The sequence below is a fragment of the Polypterus senegalus genome, chromosome 10, assembly GCF_016835505.1.
Source record: "Polypterus senegalus isolate Bchr_013 chromosome 10, ASM1683550v1, whole genome shotgun sequence".
In the NCBI taxonomy this organism is placed as follows: domain Eukaryota; kingdom Metazoa; phylum Chordata; class Cladistia; order Polypteriformes; family Polypteridae; genus Polypterus; species Polypterus senegalus.
This window is the reverse complement of record NC_053163.1, coordinates 13,829,705-13,857,333: the sequence shown is the minus strand read 5'-3', so window position 1 is coordinate 13,857,333 and position 27,629 is coordinate 13,829,705. Positions and strand designations below refer to the sequence as shown.

General features: G+C 39.3%; 1 protein-coding gene across 1 annotated transcript; it reads left to right on the top strand.

The window, feature by feature from the left end:
• Positions 1 to 24,374, top strand: LOC120536780. Its single transcript, XM_039765265.1, has 8 exons — positions 1 to 28; positions 319 to 487; positions 10,742 to 10,840; positions 12,428 to 12,484; positions 14,342 to 14,419; positions 18,109 to 18,147; positions 20,436 to 20,552; positions 23,480 to 24,374. Exons 2-8 carry the CDS (start codon positions 338 to 340, stop codon positions 23,552 to 23,554), a joined length of 615 nt encoding a protein of 204 aa, XP_039621199.1. The 5' UTR covers positions 1 to 28; positions 319 to 337; the 3' UTR covers positions 23,555 to 24,374.
• The last annotated feature ends 3,255 nt before the right edge of the window (positions 24,375 to 27,629 follow it).

Genomic DNA, 27,629 nt, shown 5'->3' with positions numbered 1-27,629 from the left:
TGAGCAGCTGGGTGGTTTCCTGGAGGCGGTAAGAGGACTTGACTGGTGTACAGCGTACTAATTATTTTGTTCATAAAGATAGAAATTTCTTGTAAATCAAAACTGTAAAAAATGAGCAGCACTTTATTCTTTAATATTAAGTAGCTTAAAAATAGAATATCACCATCTAGAACACAAGTAATATCTGCTGATTGTGTCAATGAGGACAATCAATTTTCAGTGATTTCTCTTTTTTTGCATTGTGTGGATTAAAATTATACAGTGATATGGTATATTTACATGGAAATAAATTTTATTTATTTTTTTTTATTTCCACAGCACTTACGATATTCAAACAATGAAGCAAGCCAAGAATAAAGCTGATCACATAATTACAGTTCTGCTCTCAAATTCTGAGCTTACAAAGAAAGACTTGCCTACGACTTTTACTATTTATCATAAAGATCGCTATCATCTGTTTCAGGAAGGAAGACCGCGCATTTTGGGGGTAAGTCTCCCCCGTTCCTACATTAGCTGTATCTACTACAGTGTGGTCTGCTGCCTTTTCAGGTGTGGGCTGCAGTGTCCTCATCCCATGTACCTCTTACAGGCACTGCTGGTAGACATGTAATTATGGGATCACGTAAGACTTCAAGAGACCCCATCTCTCTATTATAATAAAAAAATCTTGGGGAGATAGACGAGACGTGACTTTCTCAGAGAGACACTTTCACGTCTCCGCGAGATGAGACCTTGTGCCAAGAGATTTAACTACACCCGGGGCCGGAAATGAAAGACAAAGAGTAGATGACAAAGCAGAACATCGTAAAGAATTCAGAAACATTGTAGCAATAAACATGCAGAACAGGTTAGAGATAATGGAAGTACAAAAATTTGAAAGTCTGAAAAAAATGATAGTGAAGATTGCATTAGTGCAAACAAATGGAAATTATTACTCGGTGAAATAACGGAAACAGCAATCTAATATTCAGATTTAAACTTTAAGTCAGAAAATTGTAGATCGTTTAATTCGTGTTGCCATCAGGGAAAAGTAGTGTTTCTTCCCAATGAAGAGGCGTATCCGCGAGAATTAAAAGATTTGTTGTTTGGTGAAATTGAAATCCTGTGAGATAAAATTTAGTTTCTCATTTGTATGAATGCTATTGTCAGACACAGTTTGTGTAGAGAGAAAGAAACAATATTCACTCACAGACAGTTATATGTTGTGTTGTCACGATGTATTTCTAAACATGGAATCAAAATTTATTGCGATATTTATGAAAAGGTAAAAGCGAAAAGAGATCGAAAATACGGACATAGGCAATATGACAGAGGTATGTAGATATTGTTTGGCTTTAAACTTTAAGTCGGAGACTTGCAGATCGTCAAATTGGTGTTGCCATCAGGGAAAAGTAGTGTTTCTTCCCAATGAAGAGGCCTGTCTGCGTGAGTTAAAAGTTTTGTTGTTGGGTGAAAGTGAAATCCACATATGCGAGTGGCAGAGACGCAAAGTTGCTTGCGTGTAGTGCAGGCAGGAGGGTTGGCAAGTTAAGCGAGTAGGGGTTGATGCCCCTAATAATATATCATAGACAGGATTCTATTTATTAAAGTTATTTACATTTCTTAAGTCCCCTAGAATTTATATGTCAGGTATTAATTTACATTAAAATCTCAGATTATCCCCTTGCAGAGACAGGTGTCACTTTAACTGCTGGTTCTAAACTGGAACCATGCGAGTGTGAGGTGGGCTTGAGAATTTTATGTTATCTTGGTGTTCATATTCAATTGTATCTGGCAAAGAGTTTCTTTATGTTTTGTATCGGTTTATATTCTTGTAAGCTGATCTTGTCCAGCAAACTTTGACAGGACCAGGATATGACACAACAAAGGTCGGCAAAGAAAAGAATAGTCAGAAAGTGAATGTGGGACTTAACCAGGTACTGTAATTGAAATTGAATTAAAATGTAACAAATTTATTCATGTTTATAATATTCTTCCAAATCAATTTAACATGGACATATTTAGTCAATCTAATATTTTTGAACTTTAATATATAAATACATATTTCATTTTTTAATCCTTTAAACTCAGCTCCATTGCTATGTACCAAACAATAATGTAAAATTTAAAAGAATATCATGAATTTCCTCATTGCTATAATTAAAGTATAATATTTTACCATTAAAATGACCTTATTGCATACCCCAATACCACATTGCAATGCTTTTCCTTCTTTACTCAACGATGGCAGAATTGCTACATCATAGAAACCCCTGCCTCCAAGCCCACCTCCCATGTCTTTTTTGAATGTCCTGATTCAATTATGTACTATTGTTGACGCAGGCTGGTGTGGGCACCCTCAGCCCCCAAAAAGGCACTTGAAGTCTCAGGAAAGGCAGCAGAATCAAGATTTATTGTATGGTGCACATACAGATGAAATGAGTGAGCAGCCGAGGGCAAATAATACATTTATTAAATTTCTATCCTCATCTGATTCCTAACATTCCCCTGCTCTAGTTCTGCCCCTAATTAATTCCACCATTATTTCTCAGCTGAGGGGGCGTCAAACCTCTCTCTGTCCATCATGTCTGCTTACCTGTACTCCCTACTAGCTCAACGCTTGCTACCATTATTTTCAGCCAAAGAGTTCACATTCCCTCTCTAAGCGAGGGGCTCATCCTTTTCCAGCTCTCCTGCACGTCTAACCTTTGGCTTATGAAATATTAGTGGTTTCTCGCTTATGCAGGGCAATAAAAATATGAAGGCATGAGCCTTTCAAATCCTAACTCTTACATCTTCATGCTTAATAAAATACAGAGTCTACTTTTCTCATGTCCATCCATCCATCCATTGTCCAACCTGCTATATCCTAACTACAGGGTCACGGGGGTCTGCTGGAGCCAATCCAAGCCAACACAGGACACAAGACAGGACACAAACCCTGGGCAGGGCGCCAGCCCACCGCAGACTTTTCTTATGTGCTTATTATATTTTTCACGTGCGTGGAGATTACCAATTTTAAAAATATTTTTTTCTGTCATTTGAAGGAAAGGCTATATTACATGAGGGGGTGTTTCAGCTTTCAAATGACACCACATTTCACCTTCTAGGGTTTCCACTTTCTATTATTCAGTTTTTTGTTTTTTTTCTTGTAAAGAAAGTTTTAAATTTCGCAGCTACTATTGATGTAATTTGGATACACAGTATAATGTCTTGGAAATGATACCATGGAAAATAATGTTAGCTATAGAAGAATTCAGTCACTTAAGATATGAATATTTTAAATTGCCAACTGTATCACACCCACATAGAATATGAAAGAGAATATGTAACAAGTGTTGTAATGATGCTCAAAATGGTGATCTCCCACTGGAAATTGAGTTAGATTTGGTTAAGGAATTATAAACTGGGTATGGTGGACGAGATGCCCAAATTGGAGCAAAACATCTGGCCAGAGGCTAAGAGGAAAACGTTTTGAATGAAAAGATAACGTGAAAGCTTAATTTCAAGGAAAATAAAGAAAAACATTAGCACCCTCTTGTGGCAACAATTAAAAGTGCAGAAACTTCCTTTTTTTTAATGATTAAATTTAACATTTCACAGACTTGTTTATGTCTTTGGAGACCCAGAGCTAATTTAACATCACTGGGCACTCAGTTTGGAATTGCCATTCGACCAAACACACGCATGTTTGGGGTGGTGAGAGGAAAAAAACTCATTCTCAGGCATGGCTAGAACATTTATATTGCACAAGTATAAGGATTTCACGCTGCAGTGTGTGTGCCAGGCAGCAGCACTAACCATTGTGCCACCCTAGTAAATTTAAATATTACATTCATTCATTTTTGAGCCCACCTCATGCAGTTCAGAGCGCTCACACTCATGCAGTATGCACCAATATAGAGTTGCTAATTAACTTAACACCACGTAATCAAGTTTTGATTTAACCCTTTAAACTCAGTCCCATTGATTTGGGTCACCAGTGAGACTGAAAATTAAGTGCGGCCTCTGTTTGGAACCAAGCTGTGGCCTTTTTTATTCCTAGCTGGCCATACCTTCTGAACCCTCAACACCAGGGTCTTTTATCTACTGTGACTGCACACCCAATAAAATACTCAGAATATTCAGGTCCTCACATATAAGCCAGTGGGACTCATTGGAGTTAATCTTCTTGACATGATTTTCAAAGCTTTAAACATTTTTAATTCTTGAAAACTTTAAAAAAATGATCACTGAAATAAAATATTGATATATCATCAGTTATAGTGCAAAAACAATAAAATGAAGGTTTGTCAGGTCTAGAGGGCCCAAATAGGGAGGAACCCCCAAAAACTCAACATCCTGCTTAACTAGATATTAAAATGCATCAAATGGTATATCATGTCTGGGGATTTTCTCATACTGGTGAATCAGGAGACATGGGTTAAAGAAATTAAAGTGATTTCAAAGCGTTCAGAAGTCATTCTTACGAACACAATGCATGGTCTGCTTTTATAACTCAAAATCTCATTCAAGTGGAGGAGAGTACAAAATGCTTTGCCATTGATGGTGTGTCCCTTTTAATAGAAATCTACAATGACTACAAGTTGAAAATCATTAAGACTACTATGTGCCTTGTTCAGATTTTTCTTAGAAATGTTTTTTGTATTTCATAGACATTTCCAGTAAATGTATAAGTAGTAGTGGAAGTAATGCATGTAAAATTATGTTGATTCACTCATTTATTTTCCACCCTTATCCGATGCCTGGCTGCTGGGTTAACAGTCTTAGCAGTGAGGCCCATACGTCCCTTTCCCCAGCCACACTTGCCAGTTCATATTTTCGGACCCCAAGGTTTTCCCAGGACATCTGGGAGAAATAATTCTCCCATTGAGCCCTGAGTCTTCTCAAGGGTCTCTTTCCAGCTAATCGTGCCCATAAAACCTCCAAAGGGAGGCATCTGTATTAGTGGCCCGAACCACCTCTATCGGCTCCTCTTAATGTAGAGTGTCAGCAGCTCTACTTCGAGCCTCTCCAGGATGTCTGTAGTTCTCAGCCTATGGAGAGCGCAGCCACCCTGTGGAGAAAGCTAATTTTGGTCACTTTTAGCTACAATCTTGTCCTTTTGGTCAATACCCAAATTGAATGACCATAGGTGAGGGTATGGACGTAGATCGACTGGTAAATCGAGAGCTTCGCCTTCTGACTCAGCTCCCTCTTCACCACTGCAGATCGGTAAAGTGATTGCATAACTGCTCTCACTTCTCCAAACTGTCTTTCGATTTTACCATCCCTTTTCCCCTCAGTTGTGAATAACACCCGAGGTACTTAAACTCCTCCACTTGAGGTCGTAAGTCACCTCCCACCTGGAAAAGACAGTCCAGCTTTTTACTACTGAAGATCATGGTGTCAAATTTAAAGGTGCTGATCCTCAACCCCGTCGCTTCACACTCGGTCGCCAACTGTTCCAATGCATGCTAAAATTCACAGCACAATGAGGCCAACAGGACCATGTTATCTGCAAAAAACAGTGACGCAAGTCTAAGGCCACTAAACTGAAATGCTGCACCTTCATATCCTTCTTCATGAAAATCAAAAAGAATAGTAGATAATATCATTATGTTGGAATCTGAAAATGCGTCTTTAATATTCTCAAATATTAAAAGGGGTACATTCATCTTGCAAAATCTCTAAAAATGTGTTTTGTGAATATAATCTACTAGCCGTCCTCCGCCGCTCCGCCAACGTAGTAGTGAAACAGAACAAACTTTAAAAATTAATAAACAAAAAGGTATCACTAGCTAAGCAGAGGCGAGGTACACACCAAAACGCAGAAGCAGACTGACTCCCCACTCCTGACTTCACGCTTCCCCCTCCCCTCGGCCCGTAGCCTCTGTCTCAGATTACTGCGAATATATTGCTCCTTCAAGTGAACTATGATACTTAGTAGTTATCTCGTGAAAAGCGAATAGACAGACAGATGTTGGATTTTATATTTATAGAGATGGCTGGCAGAAATCAGTCTTAGACATATCTGATTGAATTTAACCCATTTGGTTCATTGGTTGACTGAGTGACTAAGGGAGAAATTACTTTTTCACATGGGCAATTTACAGTAGGTGCTGGTGAACTTGTTTCTGTCAGTAAATCAAATGATCAATTAAAATTGTATATGGCATGTACTCAATTGCATTTTGTATTATACAAAATTTGTTTTGAGATCAGAAAGGACTAAATGTTATAAATAAGGAAAAAAGAGAAGACCAGGAAGGGGGCTGATAGTTTATCATGGATCTATATGTTGTATGTTACATTTGTGGACAATTATGTACAGTATATCTGTCTTTTATAAAAAAAAAAAAATCCTGGAAAGGAAAAGTAGGGTGAAGAGATGTGATCTTCTCGGAAGTTCTCGGAAGACACTTAAAAGACCCGAGAGACGCAAACAATATCAAATAAGAACACGGCTAGCAAACACTCAGTCGTGTGAAGGCACGTAGCACACACCGATCCTGTGCTCTTAGCACATATAAAGCGTATAAGAACCATACCTTCTAGATGAAACGTCAACTACTAAGCAAAGAAGAAAGAGCAGCATGGAGAAAAGAGACCCAAAAGTGTTGGAGATAAAAAATGGCAGATAAAAGATTATGAAAGCAGTGGAATTCGAAAGGCTCAAACCAACAATAGCGCGATACACACGCAGAGAAAGGTAAAGAATATGAAAGCAGTAAAATTCAAAAGTATTGTAGCGTCCCAGCCAGGTTGAAGCCTTTTTTGTTTAAAGTGACTGTTGGGTCCGATTGAGGGAGGGTGGAGTACCGCACGGAAGACTGATAGGCGGGTATTGATTGATGCGGTAAGGTGAGGAGGTGAGACCCAGGGGAGGAGGGGCTGGAGAAGGTGCTAGAAAGTTATGTTTGTAGTTACAAAGTCGGCAGTTGTTCAAGTAAAACTTTTGTGACACTGTATTACGTCAGTCGCTGCAGTATCAAAGAAAAGACAGTACAGATCGCATTAGCGCAAACAAAAGGAAATTAGTCAACAGGACCAGGTGTACCGGCTGTACAGGCTTTAAATTGATCGACACTGACCGCCCTTCACATTATATGTCCTGTGAGAAAGAGATTTAACTACACCCAGGGCCGGAAATAATGGACAAGTATTGTTTTTACAATGTCACTCGAGACAAGGCAGTGAGCCATCATTTAAAACAAGTCCACGGACATCTAACCTAGCAGTTCAACAACAACAACAGCAACATTTATTTATATAGTGCATTTTCATACAAAATGTAGCTCAAAGTGCTTTACATAATGAAGAAAAGAAAAATAAAAGACATAGTAAGAAAAATAAAATAAGTCAACATTAATTAACATAGAATAAGAGTAAGGTCCAATGGCCAAAGTGGACAGAAAAAACAAAAAAAAACTCTGGACAGCTGGAGAAAAAAATAAAATCTGTAGGGATTCCAGGCCACGAGACTACCCAGTCCTCTCTGGGCATTCTACCTAACATTAATGAAACAGTCCTCATTGGATTTAGGGTTCTCACAGAAGGACTTGAAGATGATGGTCACGTAGACTTCTGGATTTGATCCATCCATCATCCAACAAGCTGAACAGGCAGCTCACCAGCAGCAGAAAGATAGAAGATGATCCGACGGCATCTCCTTAGCGTGCGTTCAGTCGCCCCCCCCCGCCTTCACAATGCAAGCAGCGTTATACGTACTGCGAGAAAGAGATGTAACCACACCTGGACAAGTATTGTTTGTACAAAAGTTTTTAAAGTAAAAGTGAAAATAATGCATATGTAACAATTCCCATGAAAATAACAATCTCTTTAAATTGTTTATCCGGTAAACCAAACACAGGGGTGGGCGAGTGAAGCAAGCAGGAGGTGGAGCCCCCTAGTTCTGTATAAGAAATTCTATCTGACCTGGAAGTGCTTCCTGGGTGTGTTATGGTGACTCCAGAATTATTCCCTGGTCCAGCATAAAAAAACACAGGTGAGTCAAAGTCAGGATCAGAAAAGGACAAAACTTGCCTGGTGAGAAGTGGAGGATGTAAAGAAAGAGGAAGAGATCTGTAGAGCAGACAGACAGACAGACATTAGATTTTACATATATAGAGATAAAAAAGAGAAGCCTGGGTTGCCACTGGAAGAGATGTTGCTAAAGCCAATGGAGGTGGTGATTTGGGGTAATTATCCTGTGGCCTAAGAGTGGATCCCAATGCCCCACGGGAACACTGTGCTGTTAAAATGGCACCGTACTTCAGATAAAACATAAAATTGAGACCCTGATTCTCTCTGGTAATAAAGATCCCTGGATATCCTTCATAAAGAGCATTGTGCAAGATGCAAGATACCTTTTTTGTCACTGTATCAAACAATGAAATATCGTTTGGAGCAAGCCTATAGATGTCTCAAATAAAAGTACATAAGAGTAGACAATAAATTTAGTAAATATTAAGCAATGAGAAGGACAGTTACTATTAACAGTTCCAAATATACACAGAGTAAAAGTAATGGTAAACATTTAAGCATTAATAGATCTCTATAATAAAAAAAATCTTGAAAGGCTTTAAAGGAGATGAGACGTGATTTTCTCTGAGATAGTTTAACGTCTCGCAAGACAAGGCAGTGAGACAAAAGGACAGCTGGTGTACAGGCTTTTAAATATTCAAAGCGCTGCACGACATGCCGATCACGCAGCACGGCAGCAGCAGCAGCAAGCCAACAGCTGATTGAGCAAAGAGGAGGTAAAAAAACGTGTTTGTTTCCCATTCTATCACCGTTTAAGTGGGGGTTTCAGAGGAGCGACCACATCTCCATAGCATGCATCCAGGCCCCCTCTTCACAACATGAGCGGCAGACACTTGAATTGGCTGGCGCATAGCGCACCCTGGGTGGGAGTGAGGGATGCAGGTGGAGGGGGGTGGGCTAGTGAAGCGAACAGGGGGCAAAGGCTCCTAGGAAATAACAAATAAAGTCTCAAATAAATTAAGTCACAGGGAAGATTACAGTCAACGTAATGGTCATGAGTTCCACATGGGTCATGTGTAAGTTTGTGATTATGTGTGGTTGTTGCAGATCTTCAGTTCAATCAGTGGTGTTTTCTATTATGGGAAGGGATGGTGATTGCTGTGCTGGTAATAGGCTGACTGTTTTGGGGTAAAAGCTGTTCTTTAGCCTGGTAGTGCGGGCATGAAGGGATCTGAAAAGTCTGCCCGATTGCAGAAGAGTAGAAATGTTATGGTTGCGGTGGGTTGGATCTCTACAGATGTTTCTTACTTTTCTGATGCAGCGGTTAATGTGCATCCCAATGTCCTGCCTAAATTTGCCCACCACGGCCTGACCATTCTGTATCCCTAATCTACCCCATCTCTAACTGGCTACCCATCTCTGTCATCCGTTTACCATCTAATAGCAAATATGTGGTGAGCACACTGGTACAAAGATGGCTGCCATTGCATCATCAAGGTGGATGCAATACATTAGTGATTGTTGAAGTGATTCCCTACTCACTATCTAAAGCTCCTTGAGTAGCGAGAAAAGTGCAATATAAAGCATCATTATTATTAAACTAGCATAGTTTTGACAAAAAGAAAAAATCTCTATATAAAATCCAATATCTGTCGGTCTGTCTGCATGTCTGTCCTCTTTTCACGAGCGAACTACTTAACAGATTTACATCAGGTTTTTTTTTCTATAATTTGCTTGAACATTTCCGTTGATTTTGAAACTTCTCTCATTGAGCTACTATATGTATCATAGTTTGCTTGAAATAACAATTTATTTGCGTGAATGCGAGAGACATTTTGGGACCTCCTCACTCACGCACCAGCCTCAGGACATATCTTACATCAGTTAGCCAATGAATGAGAAACTACATAATGGATTTAGATTTGTTTTGTTTCTATAATTTGCTTGAACATTCCAGTTGATTTTGCAACTTCTCTCTCCACACTAAGAATCCTAGTTTGCTTGCAGGAGCGATATAGTCACGTTAATCTGAGACAAAGGCTGCGGGCCGAGGGGAGGGGAAAGCATGACATTCGGAGTAAGGAGCTGGGCGGGGTCCTCCTCACTATCCTATTTCACTACTACGTGGGAAGAGCCACGGGGGACGGCTGGTATCCTTTAATGTAATGCGCTACCGTGGCTGTCCTTTTATCCATTCAGGATTTTAGATCAACTGTAGCTTACAAACCGTTTGAACTATTGACCTGAAATTTGGTACACATATATTATGTAATGTCTACTATCCACTGTCGGGGTGATGATTGACCTCCAAGGTTATTGCTTCTTTAATTTTTATTTTACTTTATTGTAGAATCAACTCTCGGCAGTGGCCAGCAGGGCGGCCATGCAGTGCATGCGTATGGGCGCCGTTCTCCTCCCTACCACCTTCACCGTCACTTCCCCTGCCTCTTCATATCTTAAATCATTCTTAATGCAGGTTGAAGACTTAAGTGACAGCTTAAGTGAAAAATTAAGGAAAAAGCACTAAGTTATTGCAACACAAACACTGACTTAGTCAGTTTTAATGCGAAAAGATGCCGACGTAAAAAGAGAAGATGTGGGCTGCTAGGTTGGAGAAAAGAACAGCTGCTCAGGAAGCAGCAAGCGTGTCAACCTCTAAGAAAATTAACGAGAGAAGAGTATGAAAACTAGGAATGCTCAAATCAAGTGTATTCACTGCACATTATCGTGCAGTGCACCGTTACCGGTATTCTATAATCCTCTTAAATATGTGCAAATGTATTTTTCTTCATTTCAGGTTATTCACATTGCTTTGGGAATTCTGAGTTTAACTTTCACACTTTTTTGTGATATTTCACATGAATTGATGTTCATCTACATTCCTTCTTGTGTTCTGGTAAGAAAGTACCATTAAAATATAGAATTTACAGAATTTCAAATTTACTATGAAGAATACACTAAATGAAATGTATGGATGTCTATTTTTTATGAAGTCCACTGGGAACATCATCTTTGCTATAAGAAAAGTAGAAATCTATTTAATTATGATGTCTATTCAAAATCTCAGATTCTCCATAAGATTTCCTTAAGACCTTATCTGCTACTCTAGGGTAGAGTAGGGATCTGGGCATACTAACAAATCCAGTAAGGTATGGTTTTAAAATAAGAAATGGAGGTTATGGACTGGCCAAGTCAAAGGTCTCATTTAAATCTTACTGAAATTTTTGGGGGCATTTGATACGGGTAACATGGGTAACAAGCAATAAAACTCACAAACATCTTACAACTGAAGGAATTTTGTGTAGAGAAATGGTCAGATATTTTACATAGTCATTATCAAAGACAGGTGGTCAGTTACACAAACCGCCTATAAGAAGTTATTTCTTCTAAATGAGCTAAAACAAGGTTCCGAGACAGATGGTGCACTTACTGTTTTCCCAGAGGACCATTTAATTGATTGATTGATATTTTTGCTAAATAAAGGATTAATATTTCAATTTTTTTTATGTTTTTATTCAGGTATATCACCTTTATTTATAAACACATTTAGTATGAAGAGCTGTTTAAAAATGTTGAAAAAGACAACAGTTTTCTTGGTGTGTATTTCAGTTTTCACATGACCGTTCAAAAAGGTCTCTCAGTCTGTTATGCCCCCTCTTGAGTCAAACCTGAACTGTAATTGGGAATCGTTGTGTTGAAAACACTTACGCAGGAGCTGATTTAAGGTGTGCTGTATGAGGGGAGTGCAACTGCTGTATAAAGCCAAAGGATCTGCACGTTGAGCCAGCAGTATTGCTGTGCCACCTACTAGCCATGCAATACATGACACATGGACATTATTAAAGGAGAAGTCTAAAGACACAGAAGGTATTTAAATTTTGACACATGAGTCCCTGTCTTGCACCCCAAAACAGGAGGCTCAGTCTCATTACTTTAGCAAAACCAGCTTTATTCAACTTGAAACAGGAACAGCAGAGTTATTTATTGCAGTGGGAGCTACCCCTCTCCTATATGTAGACACAGCAAACAGGCAGGGTCAGGGTAGCATCGCTGGCCAAGTTATACTGTTCACTGCATTTATAATGTTCCTTGCATCACTCATCGGTGACAGGTGTGTACAGTATGATCTTGATCAGCTCATGCTTGTTTCCGCAGCACTCTGTGGTTGCATCGGCAATGGATAAGCAGTCTTCCACAGATGTTACAATCGCACTTCAATGTGTCATCCTTTTTTTGTGTCCTAAAAGAGTTCAGAAACCTCATAAAATGCATCTCTTATTCATCTGGAAGTTCATCTTCTCAAGGGTTCAGTTACAGTTTTTCAGATTCTCTTAATCGGTTATATTGTTATAGTTACTAGTCATGGTTCTGGTAAGTGGTGAATGTTAATTAGCTTATACAATGAATAAGTGCATTTTACTCTTCACACATCACAATAAAAGCATTTTATGCATATTTTTGTTTTTCTTTTTTTTTTTTTCAGAGCATTTTAAGTGGAATACTGGGAGTTTGTGCCTCTTTTTCTCGGAAGACCTGCATTGTAAGTACATTTCAAAATTGTCTTCTGTTGGGTGAGCTGAGTGATACTTTAGGATAAGGGCCCATTTAGGTCAGCAACAACATATAAAATAAAATGAATAAATAAACCCCAACCTCTGTCTTTATAAAACTTGTCAAGACATTCATTTTCGATGGCTAGAAGTCTTTTATGGGTTTTTGTTGACAGTTTCATTCTTCAATCCATTTAAATATTTTTACTTTACCAAATAGTGTGGTAGAGATTTCCACTTGATTAGCAGCAAACATATTCAGGGGAAGCTGGCTGGCAGTGTCATTGCATGTTTTCTTTAGTTTTGTTAATTTTGGTGTCTGTATTCCTTACAATTAGCACTGTACATTCAGCTCATCAACATCAGTTCAGCGATTTCTTAAGTTCTGAGACAGATTATTTCAAACAGAAGAAGTACTAGGGTGTTGTATCACGTTAGCCATTATACTGTAGATGTTGAGAGAAGTCAAGCAAAATGACAGATTGTATTGGCTAAGTGGAAAAATTACAATATGCAAGCTTTCGAGGTAACTCAGACCCCTCTTTCAGGCAAGATGTAAGAAGGGGCTTGACTTGCCTTAAAAGCATATTGTAATCTTTTTAGTTAGCCATTAAAAGGTGTAATTTTGCTTGACTTCTTACTACAACCAGGAGAAGGGATGATGTGATCGCCCAAGTGCTTCCCTCAGGAAATTTATCTTTGTGGACACTTTCAATGTTTTCTGCTCATAGCTGCTAGATTCATGTCTGAAGCAAAGACTGGAGGTCATGGACATGTGCAGGCTAACACGATGCAGTGCACAATCCTTAGGTGTAACATGGCCAAAAAAAAGGTTTAAGTTGTAGATAATTCTACATGTGTTAACCTGGTTTCCCAAAGATCAAAACCCCTGTTTTTCTAAATGGAATAAGGGCTGTGGACGCTGGCCCGGACACAGACAGACGGACATCTTATGTTCACCCAACACACGTTTATTTATAATATTTACAAGTTTTTGTGCACTCACACACCCCAGTGCCTCCAGCACAGATTCCCCCAATGTCCAGGCCACACAGTTCCAGTGCCTTTCTCCTGGCCGCCTCTAGTCCTCCCTCCAGCTACGTCCTCTTCCACCCGACTTCTGCCGATGACTGGAGGGAGGCGGCCCCTTAAATAGGAACCCGGATGGGCTCCAGCTGCTTCCCGGCATTCCTCCGAAGCCACGCCCCAGTGTGGTGGAAGTTCCGGCTGCGCACCCAGAAGCCATCCGGGTGTCCCCTGTCGTCTTCCCCCCAGCACTTCCTGGTGTGGCAGCAGTGCTGGGCTCCCGGGATATTCAGGCACTGGGGCGCCGCCTTGGCCACGGGTCCCTACAGGGCTGGGTTTCCAAGCCCTTCACCCGAGGCCCCCAACATAACCAGGACGGACGCCCCCTCGCGGTCTGGAGGAGGCACAAGCCCTCCTCCGGTCCTCCTGGGCATCCCGGCCGGGGACCACAGGGCATACAAGGCATTTTTGAAATGGGGTTTCTGTGAATTGAAGCGCATGTAAACACACTCAGTGTGTATGAGAAGGCCTAGACTGGCACCTTGTCGAGAACTATTTTCTGCTCTTTAACCTTACAGTATCCATTTATGTTATTTGGAAGGTTTATATCCTGATTCTTATGTATGGAACAAACAAGCTCCAGAATAATCAAAGACCAGAGCCATATGACTCCCTAATGGAAAATATGCTTTTGAAAATGTAATATGCATTTTGACCATCCAATCCCTAAAGAGCCATGGCTCATGAAGAGGCTGCATTGTGTGCTTGAGATTCTAGAAAAGAACAATATTTTTATCTTTTTTTTTTTTCTTTGTTCAAAGGTCAAGTGGTTCTTAGCTATCAGTGTGATTTCTTCAATTTGTATCTTCTCACCATTTGCATTTTCAGTATTCTTTATTGTAAGTATATTATTTCAATAAATAACCTGGCTATTATTCAAATGATTTTAGGCAAGAGCTTTAACTCCACACATGCACAGATAGATGCTCTCCTTTGTACAAAGAGATTAAATGCATGAATAAGGACTTATATTAATACTTTCTTAATGAATCTTTGGCTAAACCTTTGAGTCACAATGAGAGTCTCAGCTCATTAATAGAATTATTATATTATATTGCAGCTTAAAGAATAATATGCCCTCTCTGTCTTGTGTCTCATGATATTTGTAGCTTTAATCAAAATATTGCATATCTTTCGATTTCCCTTTAATTTGGCTCACTTTGGTAAGAGGTGTATTGGGAACATACCGAGCTGGACAGACCAGACCACCCAGTCCTCAAACTAAGCGTCCATGTAATCTAGAAAATTCCCTGTCACCACTGAGGAATTTGCTCAGGGCAGCATCCCTCTCAGCTGCTTATCCTTCTTGCTGGTTTTCAGACTTGAAATTGTGGCTTTTGGAATGCAGAATTCTCCTGGATAGAATAGCTGTACTCGAAAGTCTAAATCCAGCAGTTCAGATCGGTGAATTGTAGATGAGAAAGGTGCTGCCTAAGCAAATTTCATCAGTGTCAGACCGTGAAGCTTGAATTGTTATGGGAGCTCCTTTGCAACCAGTAATGAGATCTGGGTAACCAGTGTTACCTTCTTCAACGAGGTTGATCCACAACAGATTATCACATTTTTTTTTTAAATGTTACCACTACATCTCAGACTTTGACTAAAGTTGCTGTATTAAGTTACACTCTATTATATCCCTACTATTGCGGTGGGCTGGTGCCCTGCCCAGGGTTTCTTTCCTGCCTTGTACCCTGTGTTGTCTGGGATTGGCTCCAGCAGACCCCCGTGACCCTGAAGTTAGGATATAGAGGATTGGATACTGGATGGATGGATGTATCCCTATTATGTTAAAAAAAGTTTTCCATCACGTCTGCGTTATTCAGCCTTGACCACTCCCCTCCATACTGCTCGCCCAATCATTACTCCTACGGTGTACATTCTCTCTCCATCCCACCCCGCAACACTCTCAGTGATAACTCCCCCTTCAATACAGTCAGCTAAAATGGCAAGATAGAAAAGCAAGTTATCTATACAAGAACACTGAATTGTAGATTGCGATAGAAAAAGAGCAGCAAGAGCTGATAATGAAAGTCTAAAAAAAGAAAATGAAGAAAAAAGAGCTGCATATAATAAAAATCAAGAACAAAGAGAATCATTCAAAAAATGAAAAAGAGAAAAATATCCCAAACAATAAGTGAGCAGAAATGCAAGAAAGCAACACTTATAGATTGTAAGTTAGGGGGTAAAGTAATTCATAACATTGTTTTTTGATTAGGCGTTAATGTAATTTAAGTTTTTATTTACTTTTTATTACTGTAGCTGCTGGTAAGTAAGGCAGCATCAAGCATGAGTCAAACGTGTACCAAAAGAAATCTCTCAGTCCAAAAAGGTTCGTTTTAAAAAGGTTTAGTGAAAATTCAAGGCAAAAAGTCCACATGAGAATAGAGAAAAGTTGTTACACACGTAGAATAAAAGGCAAAAAAAGGAAAAAATGTTTCCTCTTGTTAAACTTTAATTGTTTCTATACTTAAGGATGAGTTATTTCTCTATGCTTTAATTCACATTCAGTGCGTTCTAAACGTACAGCTCTGCACATACAACTGAGCACGTTAAGGCCCGGTTTGAAACCGTTTGCTCTCCATGTCTTAACTACGGCAAGGCAGGAAACTAACTGAGACTAAACTTCAGTCAGAGGGACAAGAAATAGTTAGAATATACCAGTTTATTTCAGCTTGTGGGGGTTATAAGAAATTCCCATGTCTATTTCTTTTTTCGGCTACTCCCGTTAGGGGTTGCCACAGCACATCATATTGTTTGCATATTGATTTGGCAAAATTTTACTCCGGATGCCCTTCCTGACATAACTCTCCCCATTTATCCGGGTTTGGGACCGGCACAGATAAAAACACTGGTTTGTGCATCCCCTGTGGCTGGGTTATAAGAACTTTCCATATATTATGCATTCATTTATTAGGCATTTAATATAATTAAGAAAATACTTCAATCAACTTAACATGACGTAAATAACTGCCAAATGATTTTATTACATTTTACCTTTTTACTTCTACTTTTCCTTTAATATTCTTTTATTACATTTTATTATTCATTGGTATTTAAAATAGAAAATAAGTTACTTGAATATTACACTACTACTATCTATAATAACTAAGGACTAAATCACCTTCCTCCTGCACCCCATATACTCTTCTATATGCCATCTCTTTAATTATAATCGCTTTCTCTAACAGAGGAGCGCCCTAACACCCTTCTAGCGGCTCAGCTGCAAGATAGCGGGTTCCCAGAGCCCGCCTCATACAGTAGACACCCAAATATTTAAGCAATGTGGACAAAAGTCACTTCTAGGGCCCCTCTGAGATTAGGGGACCTGAAGCTTAAGCGTGATTAGTTTCATAGTAGATCTGACTCTGCTAAACCTACCAAAAGACACAAACCTCCCCTCCCAAAGGTCTTCTGAAAAGATAATATCCCCTCAGGGATTTGCAAAAGAAATCAAATGAAACCCTCTGGTATATCCTTGGTCTTCTCTGTTCTCCCCTAATGTGGATCATGCCTGCCACAGACACTTAGGGGCCTTCACTATTTGCCCAGACCACCTCAGGATAATCCTTTAAAACCAGAGAAGGATTCAGATTCAGATTCAAGGATTCATTATGTATTGTTGAATTTCTCATCCATTTTCAGAGACGGAGCCCAACTACACTATATAGGAACATTATTTTAGAGTTTCATTTTTTTCAGTCATCTTACCAAAAATGTTGTGACCATAGGTGATGACTGGGATGTAGTTTGAGTGGTGCCAGTCTCTGGTGCTCATTTCAGCCTGGCATATTGTATTCAAACCTGATGACATTGCACTAAATTACTGGCCAGTCTCATGATTACAGGACCTCAAGAGAGTTTGATCAAGTTGGTCCTTCTTTACCTGTAGATCTCACATTACTATTTTTATGTGTGAGGCCTGTTACCTCAGCTTTGCAGCAGTTAAGTCATCTTGACCATAACCCCCTCATCTGGAATTTCTCCAGTATCGAATATATATCACATTAAGGGGAATGTGCCATCCATTAACACCAGTGAAGCAGTCCTCAGATGTCCAAACTCCAAGGATCAACTGTGTTATGATATCCTGTTTATGTAGATCATTTTTACAATAGTTAAAAGTTTTATTTTCCAATGCTGAAATAAGGATTGTAGGAAGAGGGTCTGCAGAGGAGCAAGAAGTGGGGAAATCATTTGGAGGCCAACAGGAGTGTCTCATTCTTCCTGACTTTCTTGGATTTTGTTTTGCTTAACAACTTATGATGTTAATTAGAGTATAAGACATCGAGCCCAGTAATTCAATGTGTAATTCCATCTTCTAATCTGCTTAGCCAGTCAGCAACAATTGAAATGTGTTATTTATCCAAAACGAGTGGGGCATTGCAGCCTTAAACTGAATTAACAGGTTAGAAATGACTGGATGCATGAATATCGTTATCCAGTTATTATCAGTGCATTGTAATTATTACAAATGTATAATGTGATACTGTATAGTCATTACTTCTGAACAAATTATTTTTTTTCCAAGGTTGGTTCTAAGACTGATTATGCCACATATGAACACAAGGTCAGTAAAAAGTGAATCAAAATCTTTTCTTTGTGATATGATATTGATTTTTGTATGATTTTAATGATCCTTACATTAAAAGGTGATAAATGGAAAAGATCTTAAGTTACTAAAGCAGTGTTGCCAATAATTCAACATTAATGGTGTACTTAATAAATTACACCTAGGAAACAAAAATGTGAGGTTTGAATACACAGTGGGAGATTGAAAATACACCATTTGAAAGCCATTTAGGAATCATAGTGGATTCATCACTATCAACTTCCCAACAGTGTTCAGAATCCATTAAGAAGGCTAACAGAATGTGAGGTTATATAGCGCCTTGATGTGTGGAGTACAAGTCACAGGAGGTTCTGATCAAGATTTATAACACACTGGTGAGGCCTCATCTGGAGTCCTGTCTGTAGTTTTGGACTCCCGGATACAAAAGGGACATAGCAGCACTAGCAAAGGTCCAGAGAAGAGCGTCTAGGCTGATTCTGGGCTACAGGAGATGAATTATGAGGAAAGATTAAAAGAGCTGAACAGTTTAAGAAAAGGGAGAATTAGCGGAGACAGGACTCGAGTGTTTAAAATTACGTCAGGAATTAATCGACTGGATCAATACTATTATTTTAAAATGAGTTCATCAAGAACAAGGAGTCACAGCTGGAAACTTGTTAAGAGTGACTTTTGCACAAACATTAGGAAGCATTAGGAACGTTAGGAACCATAGACACAAGCTACCAAGTAGGACCACCAATGGGACTTTAGGGTCCTTTAAAGCTTTACTTGATGTATTTTGGAAGAATTAAGTAGATTGGACTGTCAAGTTTTGATGGGCTGAATGGCAATTATATTGTTCTATTGCTCTAACATTTTGAATCTGATACATGCTTTCTTTTGGACCAGGCATTAAGGGGTGGCCTTCCAAATTTTATCCCAAACACCAAAGTAAACAAATAACTGTTGTTGGACTACTAACATATACAAAATATTAGAATCCCATTAAAAAAGGCCTTATTGGTCCCTTGTAAATCATACTGAATGCAATATCCTTCTATTGACCTACTTAATGGTGGGTACTTCACAACCATGATCTGATCTTTTGCTTTATGGCAGGGGAAAACCTGGGGGTTGGTGGCAGAATTGGCACCCCAGCCACCATAAAAAAACCTCCCACTGCTCCATTCCATCTGAACTTGTGTGGTGCTGAGGAGTCACCTGTTGTATGGCTGCACTCGGGTCCTAACATGGGATCCTGAGTTGGTTTGTCATGTGGTAGGTGCGTCAATGCACCGTATCAGCGTGTGCTCCTAACCTCCTCTTCTTCCTCCTTTATCCATTCATGCAGGCTTCTTTCATTTTGAAGTTAGACTACAATCTCTAGAACAACTTCTCTGCCTTAGGCTAAACGTCTAAATACAAGAGTGTGGCACAGAATCAGCTGGCACAAAAAAAATGAATCAAAACAAAATGGTTTGGATGTGAGAAACATTATTTGAATTAGATAATTTAAAAAAACACAGTGTACCATCAGAGACTTTACTGCTCTTTTTAATGTGCATCAGGGAACCTAGTGTTGGTACACACTCTATGGCACATCCGTTCTTTTTTAACTGCGGTCTTGCTGAAGTTTTCCAACCCGTCACCCTGATATTTCCATTTCCATAGTAGGAAAATAGATAAGGCTTAGGCATTACTGCTTTTCGTTAAAAAAAAATACCCTATTAAAACAAAAATGATCTCCGTCTACACTAGCATGCTCACATTGTTTATAGAAACATCTTCACTAAAATGTTTGAAAATGCATACTACATACACACTCAACTACAGTGCACTCTGGGGAGTCTGCTGGGTCTTTCAGGCAGCTACTTAGACTACCTGACTATAAGACAGTCAACATGGTCCTGTGCTTTCCCTCCAGGTTTCACAAGGCCTCTAGCATCTTGAGAGAACGTGACGTGTTCCTGCCCAGATCACACTTTTCAGTCACAGTAACTTTGGTACCCTTGTCTTCTCTATTTCAAGGCACCCAGCATATCTGTAGAGCATGGCGCCTCCTGGTGGTGTTCTTTCTCCTGAACTGGCATGATATGTAATGCTCTGTTACCGAGGGCACCGCTCAGCCCCAGTCCTTCACTATTTCTCTCCAGCATCTTCCCCATTGCCTACTTGCATAACCAGTACAATCTGATTTACTGTCATGATTATTGACTGGAACACAACTTTTATCAAAGATGGAGGTTAATGAATGCACCCCAGAATAATCCTTGATTTATTATACTTTCACTTCTCTCTTTTGTCAGATGCAGATAGAGGTTATCGGTGTATTTGCTGTTTTCAACTTTCTGGAATTCATCAATTGCATCGTATCGTGTTGTTTTGCAAGCAAGGGAGTCTGCAGGGACGACTTCAATTTCAAGGTAGGTAGTCTTAGAAAATGTTCTTTTTATTGAGATGTCAGTGATCGTTACCAGTGGCTATGAAATACAGCAGAAACCTTTTATATCAAATTAAAATTTCAAAAGGTTATTTTTGTTTTAATTATTTGTCAGAGTGATTAAGCAGAAATATCTAAAATAAATGCCCCCTGATGCTATAATGGACCACACGACTTTAATTCTAAATAACTTTGTAAGGGAGTTGAATAGAGTTAGAGAGCGGAGTTTAGTGATGATAGTGTACACAGCATAGGGACTAAAAGTAGAACTTTACTTGCTAATATCATATTGTCAGTCATTGCCTCAGAACTGTTTTGAGGAACATGCAGTTAAATGACAGCTCACTAATGAATAATCGACATCTGCTTTAGTCAAACAGAACCACTCTTGACCTTAACATGAACTGAATACTCCCTAAAAAAAATCAAAAAACAGTTGACCCAAGTGAAGTGGCTTCATTTGGTACGTAATTTAACATACAGAGCAGGCTAATAGAAATTATTTAAAAATATAGTTATATACAAGTGTATAATGACATGCAATGGAGACCTTATTGGGAACCAAATATATAAGCAGTATACCACTGAGAAGGACAGAAATCAAGTCATAATATGCTCAGGTGAGAAGTGCATTGGCAATAGTGCATTCGATATGAAAGCACCAACAGATAACTACTTAAATATAAACGATGGACAACAGGGAGTAACAGGGGATGGGGAATAAGAGTCTCCTCAAGCCATTAGGTGGCAGCATGTTGACCTTTTAATTTCTATCTAGTGTGATGTATGGTGTTTGAATGTACATAATACCGTGTAATGTGTTATAGTCAACTGCTACTTATTCTGATGGAGTAAGCATACCAAAGGATTTCCTGGATGTGTCCATATTGATTTTTAGAATGTTTAACTGAAACATGGCCAGCTTGTGTGTGACGTCATTTCACCTCCGACATCCAAGGTAAATGGAGCACAGCGTGAGATCCTTGATTTGGCTTGCTTTGCATCTCATTATATCTTGGCAGCTGTTTAAGGAAAGAAGGATAAAGTAACGGTTCTGTAAAATAAAAAAAGAATAGATAGATAGATAGATAGATAGATAGATAGATAGATAGATAGATAGATAGATAGATAGATAGATAGATAGATAGATAGATAGATAGATAGATAGATAGATAGATAGATGCACTACACCAGTGCTCCAGGTGTTTGATGACCTATTTCTGGCTGCACATCCGGTGTGGCGGAAGGACCACCCGCAGGAACATCTGCAGCATCTTCTATTGGCACCCCTGGATCCCAACAGGGTTGTAGGGAACTTCATCTCCCATGGAGCCCTGTGGGAATCCAAAGCACCACTGCCAACCAGGAGGGCTGCCATCTAGCATCCCGGGGAAGGTACTGTTTTGACCAGGCTTGACCCCCACTCCATACAGTGAAGAGGCATCCTGGCTGGACAAGTACCCCAGCCGTCTGTAACAAAAGATAGATAGATAGATAGATAGATAGATAGATAGATAGATAGATAGATAGATAGATAGATAGATAGATAGATAGATAGATAGAAAGCTGCTCTTCCCCCCTTCCTGTCAGTTGTAATCAATATGTTGGAGCAGTTACAAGGTAGTGTTGCTCAGCGGATTATTACTAAACTTTTGACAAATGAAGGAGTTATTCCATCTCAGATGTATTCAAGTCTAGAGTGTATGATTAGTACAAGTCATTCTGAGAGGGACTATCATGTCTTCTATATATATATATATATATATATATATATATATATATATATATATATTGTGGAAGCTGGCCCGGACACAGACAGGCGGACACGTTAATGTCACCCAACACACGTTTATTGTACATTATTTGCAATTTCAAAGTGCACTCAAACCCCAAAAGTCCCTAAAGTCCTGGCCAACAACAATACCTCTTTCCTTCTTCAGGCTACCTCCTGCCTCCTACAGAGGCCTCATCCACTCCCCTCCCGACTCTTGCCCCGGTATGAAGGGAAATGCAGGGTGGCCCCTTTAATACACACCCAGATGTGCTCCAGGTGCTTCCCGGCAATCTCCCACCGACACACCCCCGTGTGGCGGAAGTGCCGGCTGCGTACCCGGAAGCACTCCGGGTGTCCCCAATTTTCTTCCCCCTGGCCCTGGCGGAAGTGGTCCAGGGCTCCAAAGGCACGGGGGCGACCCCTGGCGGTGACCACGGGCACCCTCCAGGGTTGAGCTTCTAAGCTCAGTACCCGTGGTCCCCAAAGGAACCAGGTTGCCACCCCAGCCATCTCTGACTATATATATATGGGAATGAAAACTCAGAATACGCAAGAAAATTTTGTAGCACCACATGGGTTATCCATTTTATTGTCTGAAGACAGAAAAATAAACATAAAACAAACAAAATAACAGTCATTGGTGTGCATCCCTTCAAAGGGGAATTCAAAGTAATTAGGACGTGTTTTCCAGTAATGACACCTTCTTCTCGGGCAGCTGGGGTTTTAATGGCAGATGAAGCAGACGGGACGGGGTTAAACGCTGTCTCTGGGCGGCTGCTCTGCAATGTGGGCAAAGGAGAAGACAGCGTTAGCAGGAGCGCCCCCTTTCATCTCAGCAAGTTATCACATATCTTGACTGAGCCTGAGAGGAGGTCCTCTGATGTTCATTTGTGACAAGATGTATGTTGTATTTCTGTATTGGATGTATATACAGTAGTACTGTATATGCATAATATATACATATATATAGCAGCATGTTTTTGTGTATTTACTGTACTCATGTATATTTAATCGATTTCTTATCCTTCTCCCTTTATCTTCTTGCTAAATATAGTTAAGGACAAAGATGTTCAAATGTACCAAATAATCTGTGATCTTTAACTCCTAACAATAAGTCCTACAACTTTGTCTTTCAGCCTGTGGTCTATCTGGAATATCAATCACAGTCAGCAAGTAGACGAAATCAAGAGCACATAGAAACATCTCTTTAAAGGGGGTCCAGTAAATAAGAAGACACCTTTGTGTCCATTATAAATTGGAAATTCCTGCTGAAGAGCGGCTTACAAAACAATATGAAGTCATCCTTTACAGTGCACTGGCTTCTCCACGGAACGAGCCTGATAGCCAATCTTGGTCTGTGCTGGTGCTTATTTGTCTGATTTTTCTCTGCATGTCTATGTGATATTCAAACCCTTAATATTTGAATGTAAAGTTATATTTAGATTAAGATGACTGGGGTCTGGTGGAATTAGTCAGCTACCACGCCGAATATCAGATAGCATTACAAAGATAGACACACAACAAAGTCCTCAACATAAGCAGACCAAGCATGCAAGATCAGACTTCTGCTGAAGTTGATTTTAGCAGTGAAGACAAAGCAACCCTAGCCAATTATGTATTCATGGTTGATTTATTTATTTTCTTTTGCAAATACTTTAGTCATTGCATTTTCCCTAAAATTACATTCAAAAGTATATAATGATGATTTGGTCATAATTTTTTTTTTATGTTTTGACCTGGGGGTGGGCTTTTCTTTGGCACCTGTTGAGTACTTGCTATTCAAGTTCACAGTTCTCTCTCTAGGTTAGATTCTGCCTATTATATAGCGCCTTACCTATCTAATGAAGAGCTCTCCAAAGGCTCCTTCCAGTGGATTTGTGCAGGCACAAGCTGCAGCGTGAGCCAATTCATCGATATTTTAAATCTAACAAATAAAAATGAAATATTATGATCAAGATGAAGTGCCAATGATTTCAGTAAATAATGTGACACAATATATACAGTCCTATGAAAAGTTTGGAAACCCCTCTTAATTCTTTGGATTTTTGTTTATCATTGGCGGAGCTTCTAGCAACTTTCTTTTAATATATGACATGCCTTATGGAAACAGTAGTATTTCAGCAGTGACATTAAGTTTATTGGATTAACAGAAAATGTGCAATATGCATCATACCAAATTTAGACAAGTGCATAAATTTGGGCACCCCAACAGAGATATGACATCAATGCTTAGTTGAGCCTCCTTTCTCAAATCTAAGAGCCTCTAGACGACTCCTATAGCCTTTCATGAGTGTCTGGATTCTGAATGGAGATATTGTTGACCATTCTTCCATACAAAATCTCTCCAGTTAAGCTACATTTGATGGTTGCCAAACATGGACAGCCTGCTTCAAATCATCCCATAGATTTTCGATGATATTCACGTCAGGGGACTGTGATGGCCATTCCAGAACATTTTACTTCTCCCTCAGCATGAATGCCTTTGTAGATTTCAAACTGTGTTTTTGGTCATTGTCTTGTTGGAATATCTAACCCCAGCGTAACTTCAACTTTGTGACTGATGCTTGAACATTATCCTGAAGAATTTGTTGATATTGGGTTGAATTCATCCGACCCTCGACTTTAACAAGGACCACAGTCCCTGAACTAGCCACACAGCCCCACCTCCACCAAATTTGACAGTAGGTAGCAGGTGTTTTTCTTGGAATACGGTGTTCTTCTTCCACCATGCAAAGCTCTTTTTGTAATGACCAAATAACTCAATTTTTGTCTCATCAGTCCAATGCAGTTTGTTCCAAAATGAATCTGGCTTGTCTAAATGAGCATTTGCATACAACAATCACCTTCTTTGTGTAAATTGCGCTGAATTGTATAACAACGTACAGATATACCATCTGCAGCAAGATGTTCTTTCAGGTCTTTTGAGGTAATCTGTCGGTTGTCTGTAACCATTCTCACAATCCTGTGCATATGCCGCTTCTGTATTTTTCTTGGCCTGCCAGACCTGCTGGGTTTAACAGCAACTGTGCCTGTGGCCTTCCATGTCCTGATTCCATTCCTTATAGTTGAAACCTCTGAGATCGCTTTTTGTAGCCTTCCTCTAAACCATGAGACTAAACAATCTTTGTTTTCAGATGTTATGAGAGTTGCTTTGAGGATCCCATGCTGTCTGTCACTCTTCAGAGGAGAATCAAAGTGAAGCACAACTTGCAATTGACCACCTTAAATGCCTTTTCTTATGATTGGACACACCTGTCTATGAAGTTCAAGACTTAACGAGCTAATCCAACCAATTTGGTGTTGCAAATAATTAGCATTGAGCAGTGACAGACATTCAAATCAGCAAAATGACAAGGGGACTCACATTTTTGCACAGCCAGTTTTTCACATTTGATTTAATTTCATACTAAATATGCTTCATTAAAAATCTTTGTTCGGAAAACACAACAGTACTCAGATGTTCCTAGGAAATGAAAGACATACCACTGTTATCTTTTTTGTTGAAAGGAGAGTCAATTCTTTTGCAGGCTGAGAGGGGTTCCCAAACTTTTTCATATGACTGTAAATTATTTTTCACTTAATAGTGAGCTCTATTCATCCACAAGAAACAATCACTGAAGAGCTTGTTAATAGCTGGGAACCTGGGACAATCCTGGTCTGAAAAGAGGAATCTGTAAGGAAGGACACCAGCACCCCTCTGTTTTAGAAGAGAGACTCTTTTTAAGATACATTCTTATGTTGTCTCACTCTTATTTAAAATGACACAGTGTAAGGCGTCCATTTTAATATACATCTTGGTTTCAAGATCTTATTGTTGGCAACAAAAAAAGAAGAATGAAATTGTGAAATGAAGTAAGGTATCACTTAAAAATATCACTAGAAATTGCATGTTACACTCATCTGAGCAAGCGACAAGCAGTAGCCTATTAGAGAATTAATCTAACTGGAGCCATACTCAGTATATCCACACTAATAAAAGGCAAAGCCCTCACTGACTCACCCACTGACTGACTCACTCACTCACTAACTCATCACTAATTCTCCAACTTCCCGTGTGGGTGGAAGGCTGAAATGTGGCAGGCTAATTCCTTACAGCTTACTTACAAAAGTTGGGCAGGTTTCATTTCGAAATTTTACGCGTAATGGTCATAACTGGAACATCTTTTGCTCCATATACTGTAATGGAGTTCAGTTTGATGGCCGTGGGGGGCGGAGTTGCATGTCGGGTCATCACACCTCCTACGTAAGTACGTGGAGAACAAGGAAGACCTCCAAAGACCGCTGAATAAAATATTATGTATATATATGAATAACCTCCAAAGAGCACAGAGACTTTTGATCAGAGTGGCGTCTCCTGCCCTGGAAAAATACTATTAAAGTCAAGCAGCCGGCGTTGCACGTATACTCTTAACACTGCAGAGGACACAAAACTAATTTTTTTTAATTGCTGGTGATGGCGGTAAGGCACATTACCAGAGGCAGAAATTTGGACGTTCACATACAAAATATCAATTTCTATACCACAGCCGTCGTGTAGCGCCTTTCAAAGGGGATCTACTACCGAGAGATGATCCATATACATTTTAGCTGCTGTTAGTACTACTTACCTGTTGTATTATACCATCTTTAAAATGTAGTTTACCCGAAACCACTCCAGTAGTGCTCAATGTATCTTTACTCCTTAAAACGTTAATGTTTTATTGTTTAATAACTTATAGACTACATTTTTTTTTCCCTTGCACTCAGTCACCACAGCTATACACACACATATAGACACATACATATATAATTTGTGTGTGTATATATATGTGTGTATATATGCAGTATGTATATGTGTATATATATATATGAAGATATGTATGTATGTATATATATATATATATGTATATGTGTGTATGTATGTGTGTATGTATATATGTATTTGTGTATATGTATGTATATATATATATACAGTATATATCTATATATGTATATATATATGTGTTTATATATATATTTGTGTATATATATATATGTGTGTATATGTATATATGTGTGTGTATATATATGTATGTATATTATATATATATATATATATATATATGTATATGTATATTTACACTCAAACCCATTATGACAGCAGCAATCCAAGCAGTGAGAAAACACTAAAAATGAGGCGCGTCAGACGTTGTGGTACATTTTCTGATGCAGCTAGGCGAAAACAACTTCGTGACGCTGCCGCCAAATACACAAAACAATTACATTGACAATCAGGTTACGTTATTTTCAAAATGTTTCCTTTTCTTT